A 16503-nucleotide genomic window follows, 5' to 3' on the forward strand; every position below is an offset into this window, starting at 1 on the left:
CAGACGCATAGGGTCGCGCGACAGCTGCTCCATTTTCAGAATTATTCTTTATATGACTAATATGACGAAACTAGAACCGCAGCAATCTTAAGCGCAAATGTCTTTTGGTTTGAAGATTGTTGAAGATTGGATGAGATACGCGAAATACCTATTAAGTTAGTTAGTTCTCAATAAATAGGTATAACTGTTTGCATATAACAAACAAAGAAGTATAATTTGTTCTAAATGTACACGCGCTGTTTGTTTTTTGAAGTTATATAAAGATGATCAAAGTAAGGTTAAAAAACTTACGCGGTACTGGTATCTGGTCGATCGCTTCCGTACATACGTCGCTCTTTTTGCTACGCTTGACCTATACGTATCTAGTATCTGTATTTATGTATTTACTTAAGGGAATTTTTGAACTCAATTTTTATCCACTTTGAACGGTGATTTTAATTCAAAAATTTTAACTATAATCGAAAACCGATGACACTACACGATTTTAATAATTTTGTCCCGTTATCCCTATCCGGATCAGGATTAACAAGTGTCGACACCGTGTTCAAGGTAGAGGGACCTGCGGCGATGTGGTGCGGATTAAATCATAAGTAATTAGTCCAGGAACGAACAAAGGATTACAAAGTTCACCACCGAACCGGTTTATTATCGAGATAAAATTTATGGCAAAGTTACTAGGTTGCAAAAATTACTACTTACTTTTTAGTTTCATTACCTGTAAAAGTTTAGTTTTTAGACATTGACACAAATGTTTTATTTACTTTAATCCCGTGACAATCACTAAAGGCGAAGCTTTCTCAAAATTTCACTCTCATTTCGCGTAATTGTCGTTGCCTAAAGAGTTTCAGTTTATGAGGAATTTATTTTACCCTATTATATTTTTTATTGCTATCTGAGATTACGGCTCACAATAGTGGTGATGGTTACAAAGAAGTAAGTTTCTCTATTATCATCACTAACAGCAGCACCCGTATTAAATGAACAGAAAGTAACAAACTGAGCAGCACTGGAATCTCGCTTAGTATCTATTGACGAGCTTGCCGTCGCGCAGCTGAACGTCGAGCGCCGGCCGCGCCAGCTTGTCGGCGGGCGCGGGGGCGGCGGGGGTGGCGGGGGCGGCGGGGGCGGCGGGGGCGGCGGGGGCGCCTGGCGCGGGGCGCGGGCGCGGGCGGGTGCGCCGCACCGCGTCACGGATGCGGTCCCACACGAGGGGGTCGTCGGCATGCACGTACGTGTTCGTGGTGAGGTACGCGCGTAATTCCTTATCCTGGGTGGCGGCTTCCAGGGCGTCGCCGACCAGCAGCACTATCACGCGCTCCAACCCGTGCGCCGCGCGGAACTCCTCTCTTCCCCACATCGACCCGAGGAAGGCTTTCGACAACACGACGATCGTGCGCCGCGACTCGCGCACCGAGTAGTCGATCTGCTCCGGAATCATGCCACCGATCTCCCAGTCGCGATAGTGCAGGCACAGCCTCAACGGCCGCCGTCCGCTCTCGAGCCGCCGCACGAGCACGTTTTGGACGAAGTCGTCGTCGTGGTGCGAGAACGACACGAATGCGTCGTATGCCTTCTCCGATCCGTCCATATCTTTCGCGGCGAACAAGAAGTCGAGCCACTCGAACTTGCGAAGGATGAGACGGATCTCGGTGGAATACTTGTACGCGAGCACGACGAACATGGCCACCAACAGACCGGCGGTCGCGAGGGAGACGCCGAGCACGATCGCGTCGCGCATCACGCACAACCGGTCCACGGGTACGTCCACCATGAGCCCTCCATTGCGACACTGCAACGTGGCGAGGTCGTCCACGCGGCTCCAGTGCCCCCTGAACTCTGCGATGTCGTCCTTGTGCTTACAGTCACAAGCGAATTCATTTCCAGTAAGCCGGACGTTACAATTCGCATTCAAGAGAGCGAGCGGTATATTCGACAATTTATTATGACTGAGGTCGACCGTCAAGTTGTGGAGTGTGACCGAAGCCGCGGGGGCCTCGGTGAGCCCGAGCCGCGAGAGGTTAACTAAACGGACTCCCGCCGGGACCGCAGTTAAGTTATTAAGGGCGCTGCGTAGACGCAGGTGTACACCGGTAGCGTCGAAGTCGGCGGGGCGCGGCACCGCACGCGGCGGCGTAGGGCAATCGAGTTCGACACTCTTGCTCGCAGGGTGGTACGCGCAATCGCAGTCCGCAGGGCAATCGGGTGCCTGGAAGCCGCATCGTAGTGCGTCTACCGGCACGTCAGCCAGCAACTCACCGACTCGCGCCGGCGGGCCCGCACATTGTGCGTGGTCAATTTTGAAGCCCTCGGCTGACTCCGGGTTCCTGAGTAAACCGATGAAATTGTACATCTTGCAGTCGCAAACGAATGGATTGTTGTCGAGAAGAAACTTCGCTTTCGACCTGAGGAGTGATTCCAACTTCACGGAGAAATAACTCACTACCGAAATATTGTTATGCCGCAAGTCGACCTCAGACTCGGACAAAAATTGTAAGTTTACGTCCTGTAACAAAATGAAAATGTCTGTTGTTAATATATGTAATGTAATGTTAATGTACTGTAATTTATCGATTAGGAATAAACGAATGAATAGGATTTATATAATTTGATTTTAGGATTATTACGAATTCCACCGCTTGGATAAAAAGCTATATGACGTAAGTGTTTGATTTTAGTTGGTTGTGCTCGTATTCTATAATATAGTATCGACGTTAATCAGATAATCTTACAGACAGCTTGTTGATGGAATTGTAGGAAAGATCCAAAGTGTCCAGATTGATGAAGAGGCGCCAGTCGTCCATGATGGTACGCACGGCGTTGCCGCGCAGCGCCAGGCGACGCAGCGTGGTCATCAAGCGCAGCGGCGAGAAGTGCTTGAGCCCCGACTCCATCGTCAACTTATTGTATGACAGCGACAGATCCTCCAAGTCCACCCGGCTGAATAAACTCCTGCGTCACAAAGGGTTAGATATATAATTGTGGGTAAGTACCAATTCTCTCGTCATTTTATCTAAACGCCTCAAATGAAGTTGTGCTCACAACTCCAGTTTAAATGTTATTGTAGCTTTAATCGTTGTATAAGAGATAAAAACGGAAATTACTTGAAGTAGTAATTCTTTTAAAAACATTTTTATTTACAAAAACAGTAGATAGGTATACAGGTATATACCTACACAAAGTCTCGGGTCTTAAATTGTTTTAGGAGGGGCAAAGACTGAAAAATGCCGCCCCGATCACTTATATTTATTATTATTGAATTATGCCTACGCGCCTCACGAATAATAATGTTCGTGCGTAGTGTAGGTCAAAGTTAACTAAATGATGAGTCGTCCATTCGTTTGTAAAGTGTGAAATTGGCCGCCCCCTGAATTAGCCGCCCGGGGCATCGGTCTCGGCTTGCCCTCCCCCCTCCTAGATCCGGGCCTGCCGAACCAATTAAAACTGAATATTGTCATAAAGTAAGGCATAGTTTCAACCTCAAACCTTAAAGTTTCTGAGAGTCATACATTGAATTTACACATTTTTTTCGGTCAATACTCACTCGCTCAGATTCGCAATGAGATTATTGGACAAGTCCAGTTTCCTGAGAGCCGAGAGGCCGAGGAAGACGTCGTCGGGCAGCTGGGCGATGCGGTTGCGGGCCAGGTCGAGCGTGTGCAGCGCGTGCGCGCCGCGCAGCAGGTTGCCGGGCAGCGCGCGCAGGCGGTTGCCGCGCAGCGACAGCGAGCGCAGCGCGCGCGCGCCGCGCAGCAGCCCCGCCGGCAGCGCGCGCACGCCGCAGCGCTCCAGCTTCAGCGAGCGCAGCGCCGCCAGCCCCGCGAACACCGCGCCCTCCAGTCGGAGCTCCGTCCTATTGTTGTTATCGAGCCATACCTGTCCATGGAAATGTGTTCTTTTTAGAATTTTGATGGTGGTAAAGAAACCTTTGTGGTTCGACTCCGGCAGCACCACCGCCACACCCATTTCTGGGGTGGATTACAGATGTCCATGGGCGGACATCACTTACCATCTGGTGGAGTACATGGTCGTCTGCTACTCCTATATTATAAGAAATACGTTCAAAGCATTTATTATTGCTATTCAGTTCGAAAACTACAAAAAACACACGATTCAGAAATCGAGCCCTATGCGTATAAACTGAAATGTATGAGAGTACGTAAATGACTAGCTTACCTCCTCTAAGAATTGTAGGTGACTTAGCAGGTCGCTCGACAACGTTGACAGGACGTTACCGTATAAATTTAGTAGTTTTAAACGTGGCGTCGGAAGCAGCAACCCACGAGGTAGCGTGCTCAGCAGATTGCCATTTAAAGACAGGCGTTCCAACAGAGGCAGACCTATAAACATGGCAAGAGTGGTATTTAAATATTCTTAAGAACTCTGCGTGTAGTAAATCCAAGAATTCGATTGTAAATACCTTCCAATGAGTCGTTGCTTAGTTTTTCAATTTTATTTTGCCACAAGGAAAGATTTCGTAATTGCGGTAATCCTAGAAAGGCTCGAGGGGGAATCGTGGCGAGATTGCCCTGAGTCAACTCCAGCGTCTCTAGATGCAACAACTCTGGCTTCCAGCCTTCCTCGAGCTGCAGAGCACCACCGCCCAGGTAGAACCGAGTCAGCTTGGGCAGCACGGCTAACGTTTCGTACGGCACGCGCGTCACGTTCGGACCTGCATCGTCGAGTCTCATTAAATAATATTACACATTAACATCTAATACGTACCGATAAGGCAAGATCCATCGACTCACCCGCGTTAACGATACGGAGGTGCTTAACCTCTTCGAGACCGGCGAGGTGTGCGGGGCGCAGCGGCGTGGGCACGTCGCGCAGCACGACGGTGAGCGCGTCGCGCGCGCCCGCCAGCGCCAGCGCGCAGCGCAGCGCGCCGGGCAGCTCGCAGTTCACCACCGCGAAGCTCTGCAGCACCTTGTCCGGCGCGCCCTGACGCGCCGCCGCCGCGTGCTCGTACACTTCCTCGCAATCGAACCGCCCCGCTCGGTCGCTCTCATCCGGCTGGAACGGCGCACAATAAATGTAATAATAGTAATAGCGTTCATTGACAACGACGAGGATTCCTACTAAGTTTTTAAGTACAAATATTTGTGTATTTGACACCTGTAGAGTTCCAGGATCGTAATGCTAATTTACAGCAGCGGTCAGCAACGAAATTGTTTAATTATTTTTACTTGTATCTCTAAAAACTACTGTGTAACGTCTTCCGTCTATTTTATTTTACAATTTTTTATCCGACTGTAGAATACAATTACTTTTTTGAAACATACGACATATGTTTAATTTTCAGCATGCCCTGCAGCCCAAACGGCTCTAATTATATGGCATAATATAATGGCATCCCATTCGTTTCGTTCGGTTCGTTGGATGAGTCTAAATTGTAGGAGTAACATAGACAAAATATAATAACGTATATTTGTAAACAGTCGGGTTTTTATACTAATTCTCTAGTGTAACGTTCTCTAACGTTCCATAAAGGTTTGTACATAGCACAGACAGAGGTACTGCTTTATTTTACTGGATTTCTCACCTCACGATTGTGTCATTTTGTTATTCCTGTCAACGACATGATCAGTCGCTCGGTAGATATCCTTATTGTTGATTATCACATCACAATGCAAAGCTAGTATGATGGACCTACCAAAACGATAGGAACCCGGTGCATTAGTTACAATAATGAAGATGGAGGTGGAGGGCGGCGTACCTCGCATGCGATGGTGAGGTAGGTGGCGAGGTCGGTGGAGAGCGTGAGCTTGCCGGCGGGCAGCGCGCACTCCAACTGCAGGTGGGCGACGGCGCCGCTCGGCGCGCAGCCCTGCGGCGGCCCGGGCCACGACAAGTCTGCCCTGAAATAACAACGTGTCCATGATTTAGCGACGGTTTTTGGAAAAAATATTCATGAAATATATATATATCAGTTAAACAGTTTATTTTATGTCGGTTTATGTACTTTGGTACGCATGTAAATAGTATAACATAATAATAAATTTTTATTCACGGAATACATAGCAGCACACACATGACTAAAAAAACAAGAATCAAAACAAAACATAAACATAAAAAAAAACGAGTTCTTACAATATTAAAAAATAAGGAGGGTACCGCGCTGCGACATAATAAACCGTAAAACGGACTACCCTCAGCCTATGCCATGGTAGTGTAACCAAGGCGCTGATTTTCAGGGTACACCGAAATAAAGGGACAAACATGGACGGCTGTCTTTGTAGCACAAAATAATTATTGTTAATTTTTTTAATAACATTGATTAATGAAAAAATAGCAGAGAGATAATAATTATAATAAAAGGTAAGCATCGACTATAATAATATTTATAAAAAGTTTATAGTTTAATTGCACTAATTATTTATTAAATTAAGCTAAACGAATTATTATAACATATTATACTTACTTGTCGTAATAAGTAACATTAGTGTCGAGAGGGCCGGCGAGTGCGGCCACCAGCAGGGCGAGCGCCGGCAGCGCCGCCGCCGCAGCTCGCGCGCGCGCCGCGGGCATCCCGCCTCGCGCCGGTCACCGCTGCGTTACGACTGATATTATGTTATGTATGTTAGGTATGGTGAGGAACGATGCATTTATTATGTGGACACAAAAGGTAAGATAAGACCGTTTCAATACGACATTAGTAATTAGCCGCGATGCTAACAACACAACCTAGCACGAGTGGTTCACAACATGAACTTCTAAATTAAAGGCTGATAAATGAAAGGAAGTAGGTACTGAGCATTTACAGTTCAGGAACTAGGTTTTGTGGGGATTATAACTTTTTGAAGTACTGCAAAATATGAACGTTTCCGGACTGGGCCTGCGTGGCGGAGTAGCGTGCTTTCAATACAAAATGTACGTTGTTCGACCGGTAACGCACAATAACGGCATTGAGGTAAATAACCGAAATGCAAGTAACAGTTAATAATTGATAATTATGTCACTTGAAGGAACTTAACACTTATTTATTTCATGATCTTAGAGAAATAAACGCGGAGGAAGTTTGTTTGTAAGATCAATTAAAAGGAGTTTATATTAATTAGAAAATGACTTGTGACTTCGTGAGATGAGCGCTTGGGTTGAGAAATATAACCGGTTCGTAATGGGTTTTCTTGGAATATTTTTTTGATAATGATATATTCACTAAAATTAATGCGTTGAATAAACCATCTCACGGTCGATTATCATTGATCACATAATAATCATAATTGCAGCTGGGATTTACCTTCGAAAATTTAATTATTATTATAAACTTCGGGACGCAAACAAGATTATAAGAATGTAAGTAGGTACTAAATATGTTCGAAGTAAAAATCTTATGTAAGTATTTATATAATAACTACGTAGTCAGACCAAAACAGAACAGCATAAAAAGTGGTTTTACTTATAAAGGTTATAATTATAGCGCTAGTGTAGAGGCAAGGAGAGTAGCTGCCGGCCGCAGACTAGTGCTTTGCTCCGGTAGCGAAATAACCGGAGAAAAACCGGAGATTGGCCAAACCGGTAAACACCGGTTTTTAATTAGTAATCACCGGAGAAAAAAATGTAATGATTTTACACAGGAACCTAAAAAAATAATCATTTTATTTAAAACAAAAGAGTACATTACAAAGTTCGGTTACGTCATGCATCATGCACGTTTTCTATGCAAAATAGCAACATTGAGCATTGCCTATTACCTATGGTATTGCCTATTACCTATTGCCTATGGTATTGGTAGCGATGTCAGTTACGTATTACATTACGAAACATCGATACAACAGTATAACGTATATCAATATTTTATACATTATAGGATACCCTTCAATATAACGTATTCATATAAAATATCACATTAATGTATAGTATCAAAATTTATCAATAAATTAGAAAAATTAATAATAATGTTTATAAATTAGAAATAATTTATATATATTACTTATTATATTTATTATTATTTGTTTAAATTATGATTATTATTTATGATAACTGTCAATCCATATATTATACAATACTTTAACAACATTTCTTATACAATTTCGAAATTTATATTACATACAACATAACAAAATTGTTATTAACATTGTATTTATTCAAATCAAATCAAATCAAATCAAAATTTTTTATTCAAAATAGGTTCTTTACAGATCACTTTTTGAATGTCAAAGCAACTACCACCACTTCACAAGGTGTTTCGTTATGGAGAAGAAGCGGCGAAAGAAACTCCATAACACACATCTTTTAAAAAAAATGTTTTTGACAATGTTCACTTAACGTAATGGTACATGTGGAGCTGGAGCTAATTCAGACCACACCGTTTTGTCAGTCAAATAATCACTTACTTTATAGTACGCTTTTTTACATAGCGTTAGTTTAACGACATGTTTAAACTTTTTTTCTGTGAGATTCAAAATGTGGTCGGGTATTTTATTGTAGTAGCGAATACAGTTGCCCACGAAAGATCTAGCCACCTTACATAATCTACGTTTAGGAATTACTAATTTATTTCTATTTCTGGTATTAAAGTTATGGTGGTTACTATTTCTTTCAAACATATCAGTGTGTTTTCTTACATACATAATATTTTCATAAATGTATTGACTATGCACCGTCAATATATGTTGTTATTGTTGTTGGTGATGAGATATATCGTTGCGCTTTAGATCTCTGAACTTTGCAATGCCGTCAAATATAATTAACGTTGTTTACGATATGATATGTATATATAAGAAGAAGAGTTAAATAATCGCGTTTCCAATATCGATTGAAACGTATTCCATACCGTTACGATGCGATATGTGAATAGATGACAATATACTTTGGGCAGCCCTAGTATGACCGTGGTTGAAACATTTTCAGAAGGGGAATTCCCGATAAATCTGTTCATTCTCGCTAACAGAACAGCGGCCTAGTTCTGATTTTGTCGTCGGACGTCGTTTTAATAAGAATTGTTGTACAAACGTTTGTTGAGTTTTGCATTAATTGCAATTAAATAAGCAGGTTTGTTTAATATTCAGTTCAAAGTAATTTCTTCGATGTGTTTGAATGAATATAAAATTATACTGTACGTAAGTATTGTTTTAAATGATGTTATTGTTTTTTTTTAAGGATGCCAAAAGTTAAATCCAAAAGTAAAGATCATTTTGAAATAGTCGATAATACAAAAGTAAAATGTAAAATTTGTCTAAAAACATTAAGCGTGACTGGTGGCGGAACTTCAAATATGATGTCTCATTTGTCAAGACTGCATCCTCAAGCTTTAAACCAAACCCCAACCAATGAACAAAGCCAAAATCACACTCCCGGCAAGGATACTATATCACATCCGAGTGGATCTCGTAGCATGGTACAATCTACTTTACAAATTAAAAAAATACGATCAGAGGAGATAAACTGTAGAATAATTGATGAAAAGCTTGCCTTAATGCTGGCAATAGACTATCAACCGTTTTGTATGTTGGAAGATACAGGGTTCAAAATGTTTGTGGAAGCCCTTTGCTCGGATTATAAGATACCAGACAAAAGGAAAATCAGATATGATGTAATGCCTCGACTTTACAAATTGGCTTCAGCAAAATTAAAAGATATACTTCAGATCATAGAACATGTGTCTTTAACCTGTGATATGTGGTCCAGTAGAAATATGGAAGCTTTTTTAACTGTCACTGCACATTTTTGTCATGATGGAATACTTCGCAGTTGCGTTTTAAATACAATTGCAGTGCCAGAATCTCACACTGCCGATAATCTCGCAGAACGCTTAAACGCTATTCTTATTGAATGGAACATAAAAGAAAAAGTCGTCTCAGTTGTCACAGATAATGCAACAAATATGATAAAAATGTGCAGTCTACTGGAACTGCGACATATGCCTTGCTTTGCACATATGCTGAATTTGCTCGTTCAGCAGTCATTAAATTTGCCTGAGTTGGCAGATTTGACAAAAAAATGTAAGGACATAGCAAAATTTTTCCACAAGTCAAATGTGGGGCACGAGGCTCTAAAACGAGAACAACTAGACCGAAACCCTGACAAATTACCTTTAAAGCTCATCCAGGAAGTCCCAACGCGGTGGAACAGTTATTATTATATGTTCAAAAGGATTTTGGAACTTAGTGATTACTTAGCCGTTGTTCAAAGAAGATTGCCGCAGGCTCCAGCGTTAATAAATTTGGAAGAAGAAAATATTTTAAGAGACGTAGTGGCTTTACTTGACATTTTTGAACAAGCCACGAAAATGATAAGTGCCGATCAGTACCCCACCAGTTCACTTATTATTCCAATAATTCATGGATTGTACCATAATCTAGCCGAAATAAGACCAAACATAAAGAGCGATGTGGGACTGGCACTGTTTTCAAAGTTGAAAGATAATATGTCTCATCGCTTGCTGGAATATGAAAAAAGAACTGTGTGCAAAATTGCAACGTTTCTGCATCCAGTGTTTAGAGACTCTTTTAGGCATTTGGAAAACAAACAAGCGGCAAAAGAAGCAGTAAAAGCAGAACTAAATAATTTGATGAGGACGATAATAATGAGTGATGCTGCTGATGCTAACAATGTTACTTCTACTGAAAACGAGACTGCATGTTCCCAACAAAGTAATAGAGATAAGCTGCCAAAATTATTTAGTTTTTTAAAAAAGAAAGAAGTGCCAAGACTCGAACACACAGGAGCGTCGGCAATAAATGTATTGAAAATGTATGTAGAAAGTGCATATGCTGGGGAACATTCTAATGTAATAAAAGATTTTTGGGATCTCAATAAGCACTTGAAACCATTAGATAAACTCGCTAAAAATATCTTATTGTTCCTGGGACCTCAGTTAGATCTGAGAGAGTTTTTTCAGCTACTGGGTATATTATAAATGACAGGCGTAATTCATTAAAGGCTGACGCCGTGGAAATGATTTGCTTCTTGAACCAAAATCAGTGGTTGTTGTAGTTATTCTGTATACATAAAATTGACATTGATTTCGTGTGTTACTGCTCGTGTGTTGATTTTAAAAATTGGAGATTACCTTTAATTAAATATGTTAAATGACAACCAAACAATTGCTTTTATTGAAATTAAATTTGGTGGTGAAATCTCCGGAGAATCTCCGGTTATTTATAAGAACCGGTGAAAAAATACCGGAGGTAATATTTTTCTCCGGTGCAAACCTCTACCGCAGACCGCATGAAGCGCTCCTCACGTCAGCCTATACGTAGAGAGCATGTAGAGAGCGAAGATTACGGTCGAGCGAACTAGCGACTACCTACCTTATGTTGTTATTATTTTTATTTAACTTATGTTTTCCTTGAAACTTCTCTTGTACCCGGTAACCCAGAAAATAAAACAAAAACAGATAAAACTTTTGATTGATTGGAAAAAATAAAACAGATAAAATAGACACGTAAACACTCAGAGTATTTGTGCTGTAAATATTTGTAATTAAGGAAGTCAGCTTTTAAATCATCAAACTAGAACAATCAACTATTTCTTAAAATTCTATATGAAGTGTTATGTTACTTAATAAAAAAAGTCACCATAACTTTGTGCCATAACGTTGCACGGTTTTTTTTTATCAAAACTAAGTATTAAAAAATTAAAGAATAAATTAATTTTATTAAAAACAATATGTTGAAAAGATTGTCAAAAATACCCCAGTTCTAATATAAATTTATGATTTATTATATTTTTAATAAAATAAAAGTATAAAATACTGCAGGCGCCATGCCATACATTTTCACGCTTAATTCAAAGTTTGTTTTAAAAATGCTATTATTTTCGTCAATACTGAATACATTGCCGAAATAATACAATTTTTGGAATCAGTAGACATGTACTACATTATAAAATTAAAATTTTGTCATCATGCCCATTGTATCGTATAATAAAAAACCCAGCTGAATCGCATCGCGGGTTTTCCAAGTGGAGGAGATTCCAGAAAACCCGGATGTGTGGCAGCTGTAGGATAAGTTGATAACGCTCCATCCGCGGCGAGTGAGCGCCATCAATATCGAACGATATACAAAAGCAGAACTAAAAATTCTAATACCTATCAGTTAGCTCAAATGTACATATTTTAACTATCCAAGAACGGATGTTTAAAGTAATTAACCAATATTCTGTGTTACATAAAATTATTTTTTTCTCGTTCATTAGCGTTTTGGAAGTTTGATGTAGATATCTTATGTATAGTTGCTTGAATAACCTCTGAGCTCTGACGGCCGTCACAAGTACCTATTAAATTATTAAAATTAATGTGATATTAAAACTATTGAAAGTACCTAACTACTTATAAATTAATCTTTGTCCCTTCCGAGTGCAACGGAAACTGATTTTATTAACTATGTCGGTATTTATTGATAATATTTATACAGTAAATAATATAGAGCTATATATACCAAGGTTTACAAATAAAATAATACAATCAAAATAGTGAAAAAAAATAAAAAATAAAACACGCTTTTATGATAAAATCAACTAAACAATAGAAAATAATTTTCAATATAGGAATCAATTAAGGAACAATAATACTTAGTATAATTGTGAAAAAAGAAAAATGTCATCGTTGAAAAATAATGTCAATACGTATATGTTGAATAATGTCAATAATGTTAATATGAATAGAAGAGAATTTGTTTCTCTGTTACATGTTAATATGTAATATCAATATTGTACTTTTAGGTAATAAAGTCAACAACGATTGCGATGCTAAACTATGTGTCGCACTTCAGGTAAAATTCATAGGAATAGAATTTATACGATTAGGTGGATTGCACCCTCTATATTCTATATAATGCTACTTTTATGTTTAGAATAAATATAACTATTGTAGACTAAATGTCTATGGAATGCTAATTTATTAAGTGAAAATTTATTTTATTTTACGCTGTTACACTAGATGTGAATTCTCTCATCTTTTTAACACGCTTTTATTAACTTGGGTTGTATGTATGTATGTATTTATTTATGTAGGTATGTATGTAACTACGTAACGGAATCTTTCAAACCGATTTCTATCCACTTTGAACGTTCAGTTTAATTCAAAATTTCGAACAATTATGACAAAATCCGATGACAATACACGATTTTAATAATTTTGTACCACTGTCCTTATCAACATCCTCAGGATTAACGATTTTCGTGGCGAGATTGTTCGAGCACCTTAGAGAAAGTTCAACGCAAAGTTACTAGATTGCAAAAATATTACTTTTCAGTTCCAATAACTGTCATAGCGCGATTTTTAGTTTAATAATAATGTTATGTCCCCATAACTCAAATGTTCTGAAACATATCTATAATGCCCTTTTGTAGAATGTTTTTTAGGATTCCGTACTCCAAAGGGTAAAACGGAACCACCTGCTGTCTTTTCGTGTGTCACAGGGCTGTATCTCTTTAATCGTAGTAGATAGACACTTGATTTTTTCAGAGTATGCATAATGCTGGCCGCTATAACAACAAATACTAAAAAATAATAAAATAAATATAAGTAGTTCTATAAACTAAAAAACACGCTTTCATGATAAAAACAACTAAAAAGCAGAAAATGTTTTTTATACTATTTACTGTTCATTAATTGATTCCTACGTTGAAAATTATTTTCTGCTTTTTAGTTGATTTTATCTTAAAAGCGTGTTTTTTAGTTTTTTGAACTATATTTATTGTAAAGAAACATTGAAATGCGGATTAATCAAATGATAAGTAGATAAATCATAATATGACATTTTGGTAATAACTTAAATAAATGTTTTTAAAGAAGGAAGAAGTATTGCGCATTTGTTACTAGCTAGGGTTGAGCAAATTACAAATTAAATTAAAACAGTTGAAGCATTGTGCAATACCACGTCAATGGCATAACTGTTACTCACTGTTTGTCACTTATTAAACAAAAAAGAATACCAAATTTGAGTCGAATTCGTACATGGGAGCCTCCGTACCTGTACCGTACCTCTAAATGTACGATAACTTACCCTCTGCCCAACCAATTCCCATTAAACTTACAATGAACATTCCACTAGCTAAGATAGGACGTCTTACCCCCGGGCGCACATAAATTCGGGTCTCGAGGATACCCTCTTTGCCCGGACAGATTCTCAGTTGGTCAAATGCCCCCTGGATTCCTAATATTTATTCATAATAATATAATGTTATTTAAAACATTATAACAATATAATGAACACGTATCAAAAATAAACCAACCCCACTGTTAAGTGGTTGGTTACAATGAACATTGAGCATCTATAATCATATAAGATTGAAAGCGTTAAATTTACCCACCCACAATTTGCACACCAAATAAATTTACTCGTCGTAGGTATACAGGGTGAATTTTTAAAACGGGCCTTCAGGGCCAAATCCGAAACTATAAGGATTAGCGAAAAATGCTGAGAGGAATTACGAGGCCAATTTTGATAAAAACTAAAACTGCATCATTACTTTTTTAAAATAACTTTTTCCCTAGCCGGGAATCGAACGAGTTCATTTTGAAAAAAAATACACCCTCTATATTATTCCACTATCTGATAGTGTTGCTTATAAGGATCAAAATCTGGGAAGTAATGATAAATGACAAACTAAAGGAAAAGCCTCAATTTTAAGAAAATACATATTGTTTTATATTAATTTGGCAGTTAAGTTCCCGCCATTCATCAATTTAAACATTTCGCGTATTAACAATTTTTTGGCTCAATGTTTCAAATCATTCGAAATGGACGTTTTGTTCTTCAAGAATTTATATTTTTATGTCCGACTTAGTTAAGGTTACTTTTAGGACCATTATAATAGATTTAACTTTCAATTAGTAAAATTGACAATTTGCGAGAATGTCTTTTTCGAGTCAAATCCGAGTGATAACTAAACAAAGAGATATAGAAAATTATATTTACTGTTGAAACGTAGTTATAAAAAACAAACAATAACAATTTACTATTTAATCACTTATCTATTTTTATTGAAATAAATCCTAAAAACGGCGGTAATTTACTTGCCAAACTATAACTTACTCATACTAAGCCGTATGTCACGGTTATAACATCGAATAATTAGTTGATTGACCAACAAATTCTTTAATGGTATGACTTACGTATGTTTCTAAAGAATTACACATAAATCATTTGTTATGTATAATCCGTAAGGATTAGTATGGCAATGTATGGAAAAATATGTATTAACTTCAAAATTTTCCTTTTCCTTTAATTTGTCACATAACATTACTTCCCAGAATTTGATCCTTATAAGCGACACTATCAGATGGTGGAATAATATAGAGGGTGTATTTTTTTTCAAAATGAACTCGTTCGATTCCCGGCTAGAGAAAAAGATATTTTAAAAAAGTAATGATGCAGTTTTAGTTTTTATCAAAATCGGCCTCGTAATTCCTTTCAGCATTTTTCGCTAATCCTTATAGTTTCGGATTTGGCCCTGAAGGCTCGTTTTAAAAATTCACCCTGTATATACAAGGAAAAATGGTAAATTTTGATTGGTACTCGTACGAAGCGGTTTCGACGAAAGTAGAGAATTATTATTATGGTATTTTATTATAGCAATAGTGTATCTAACTAAAAAATGATTATAATCTCTAACTTTAAAATTAAACAAGTTACGAGTATGGATACGTGACCGTGGACCACAGACCGACAGTACTACAGGCAGTCGATGCTCAAGGTTCAGGTTTCTTGTAGTTTGCTATGTACTGTAAAATCATCATCATAATCATCGTTGCATGACTTTCCACTAGGTATCGCATCGAACCAAACTGATTTTTAAATTGTCACTGAAAACATTCAAGCAAGAGCACCTATAAATTAATCGGACCTTCACGCTGTGCGATTTTCTACGGACCCAGACCTCCTCGCCTCGCGTATCGCGTGTCAACCACCACACAGTATTAAATATTTATATAAACACGGATTTGTCAGAGACGCTACTAGCCAGCATAATGAAACAACACGTAGTGGGGCAAAATATTCAATGTTCGAGTTCCAGGTGAGTTTTACACCTGAGATGCACACTTACGTGTGATGTTATCCTGCTAGCCCATGCGCTAAACAATAGGAACACTGATTTTGATCGTCGCTCGGCTGCGTAAATCACAACACTCCACATTTATCGCAAGTTAGTTCCGAGTACACACGTCATCGGCATCCGAGTCACGACTGTCGAGTATATTATTGGATTGGTCAAACGAAACTGGTTTTTGCGATGAATTTGTACACGAGACTATCGCTGCGATAGCTCAAGTGAGAGAGAGACGGAACGATGCCGTATTTTGTAATGCGCAGACGCACATTAAGCAGTTCATGTCAACTCTCCAGATGGCGCTCCGCATGCTAGACACCGTTTAAAGATTGGGGAAAAATATATGGTTTTCGATGTAAACTTTAGTTCGAAGATTCCTATATAGAAGATAAAAATGAAAACTCAAGGTTACAAATTTTAATTGCAACATACAACAATGCCTGACAAAATATATAACTGATGCATAATTTTAAACTTTAAACTAAGAACTCAATTTATTTTGTA

General features: G+C 38.7%; 1 protein-coding gene across 3 annotated transcripts; it reads right to left on the minus strand.

The window, feature by feature from the left end:
- Positions 1-970: 970 nt before the first annotated feature.
- Positions 971-16193, minus strand: LOC140744680 (uncharacterized). 3 transcript variants are annotated; one of them, XM_073076291.1, is made up of 9 exons: positions 15997-16193; positions 6422-6560; positions 5717-5858; positions 4749-5013; positions 4418-4669; positions 4174-4337; positions 3542-3873; positions 2730-2949; positions 971-2503 (listed from the first exon to the last, which is right to left on the minus strand). In XM_073076291.1, the coding sequence occupies exons 2-9, from the start codon at positions 6526-6528 to the stop codon at positions 1019-1021; spliced, it is 2967 nt and encodes a 988-aa protein (XP_072932392.1). In that variant the 5' UTR covers positions 6529-6560; positions 15997-16193; the 3' UTR covers positions 971-1018. The 3 variants fall into 3 exon arrangements, with proteins under 3 accessions (XP_072932392.1, XP_072932391.1, XP_072932393.1); XM_073076290.1 differs by having other exon boundaries at positions 6422-6549; positions 15997-16192; XM_073076292.1 differs by lacking the exon at positions 15997-16193 and adding an exon at positions 15796-15917 and having other exon boundaries at positions 6422-6549.
- Between the last annotated feature and the right edge of the window lie 310 nt (positions 16194-16503).

Source organism: Epargyreus clarus, unplaced genomic scaffold, assembly GCF_041222505.1.
Source record: "Epargyreus clarus isolate Ecla_fem2 unplaced genomic scaffold, WU_Ecla_fem_2.2 ptg000009l, whole genome shotgun sequence".
In the NCBI taxonomy this organism is placed as follows: Eukaryota; Metazoa; Arthropoda; class Insecta; order Lepidoptera; family Hesperiidae; genus Epargyreus; species Epargyreus clarus.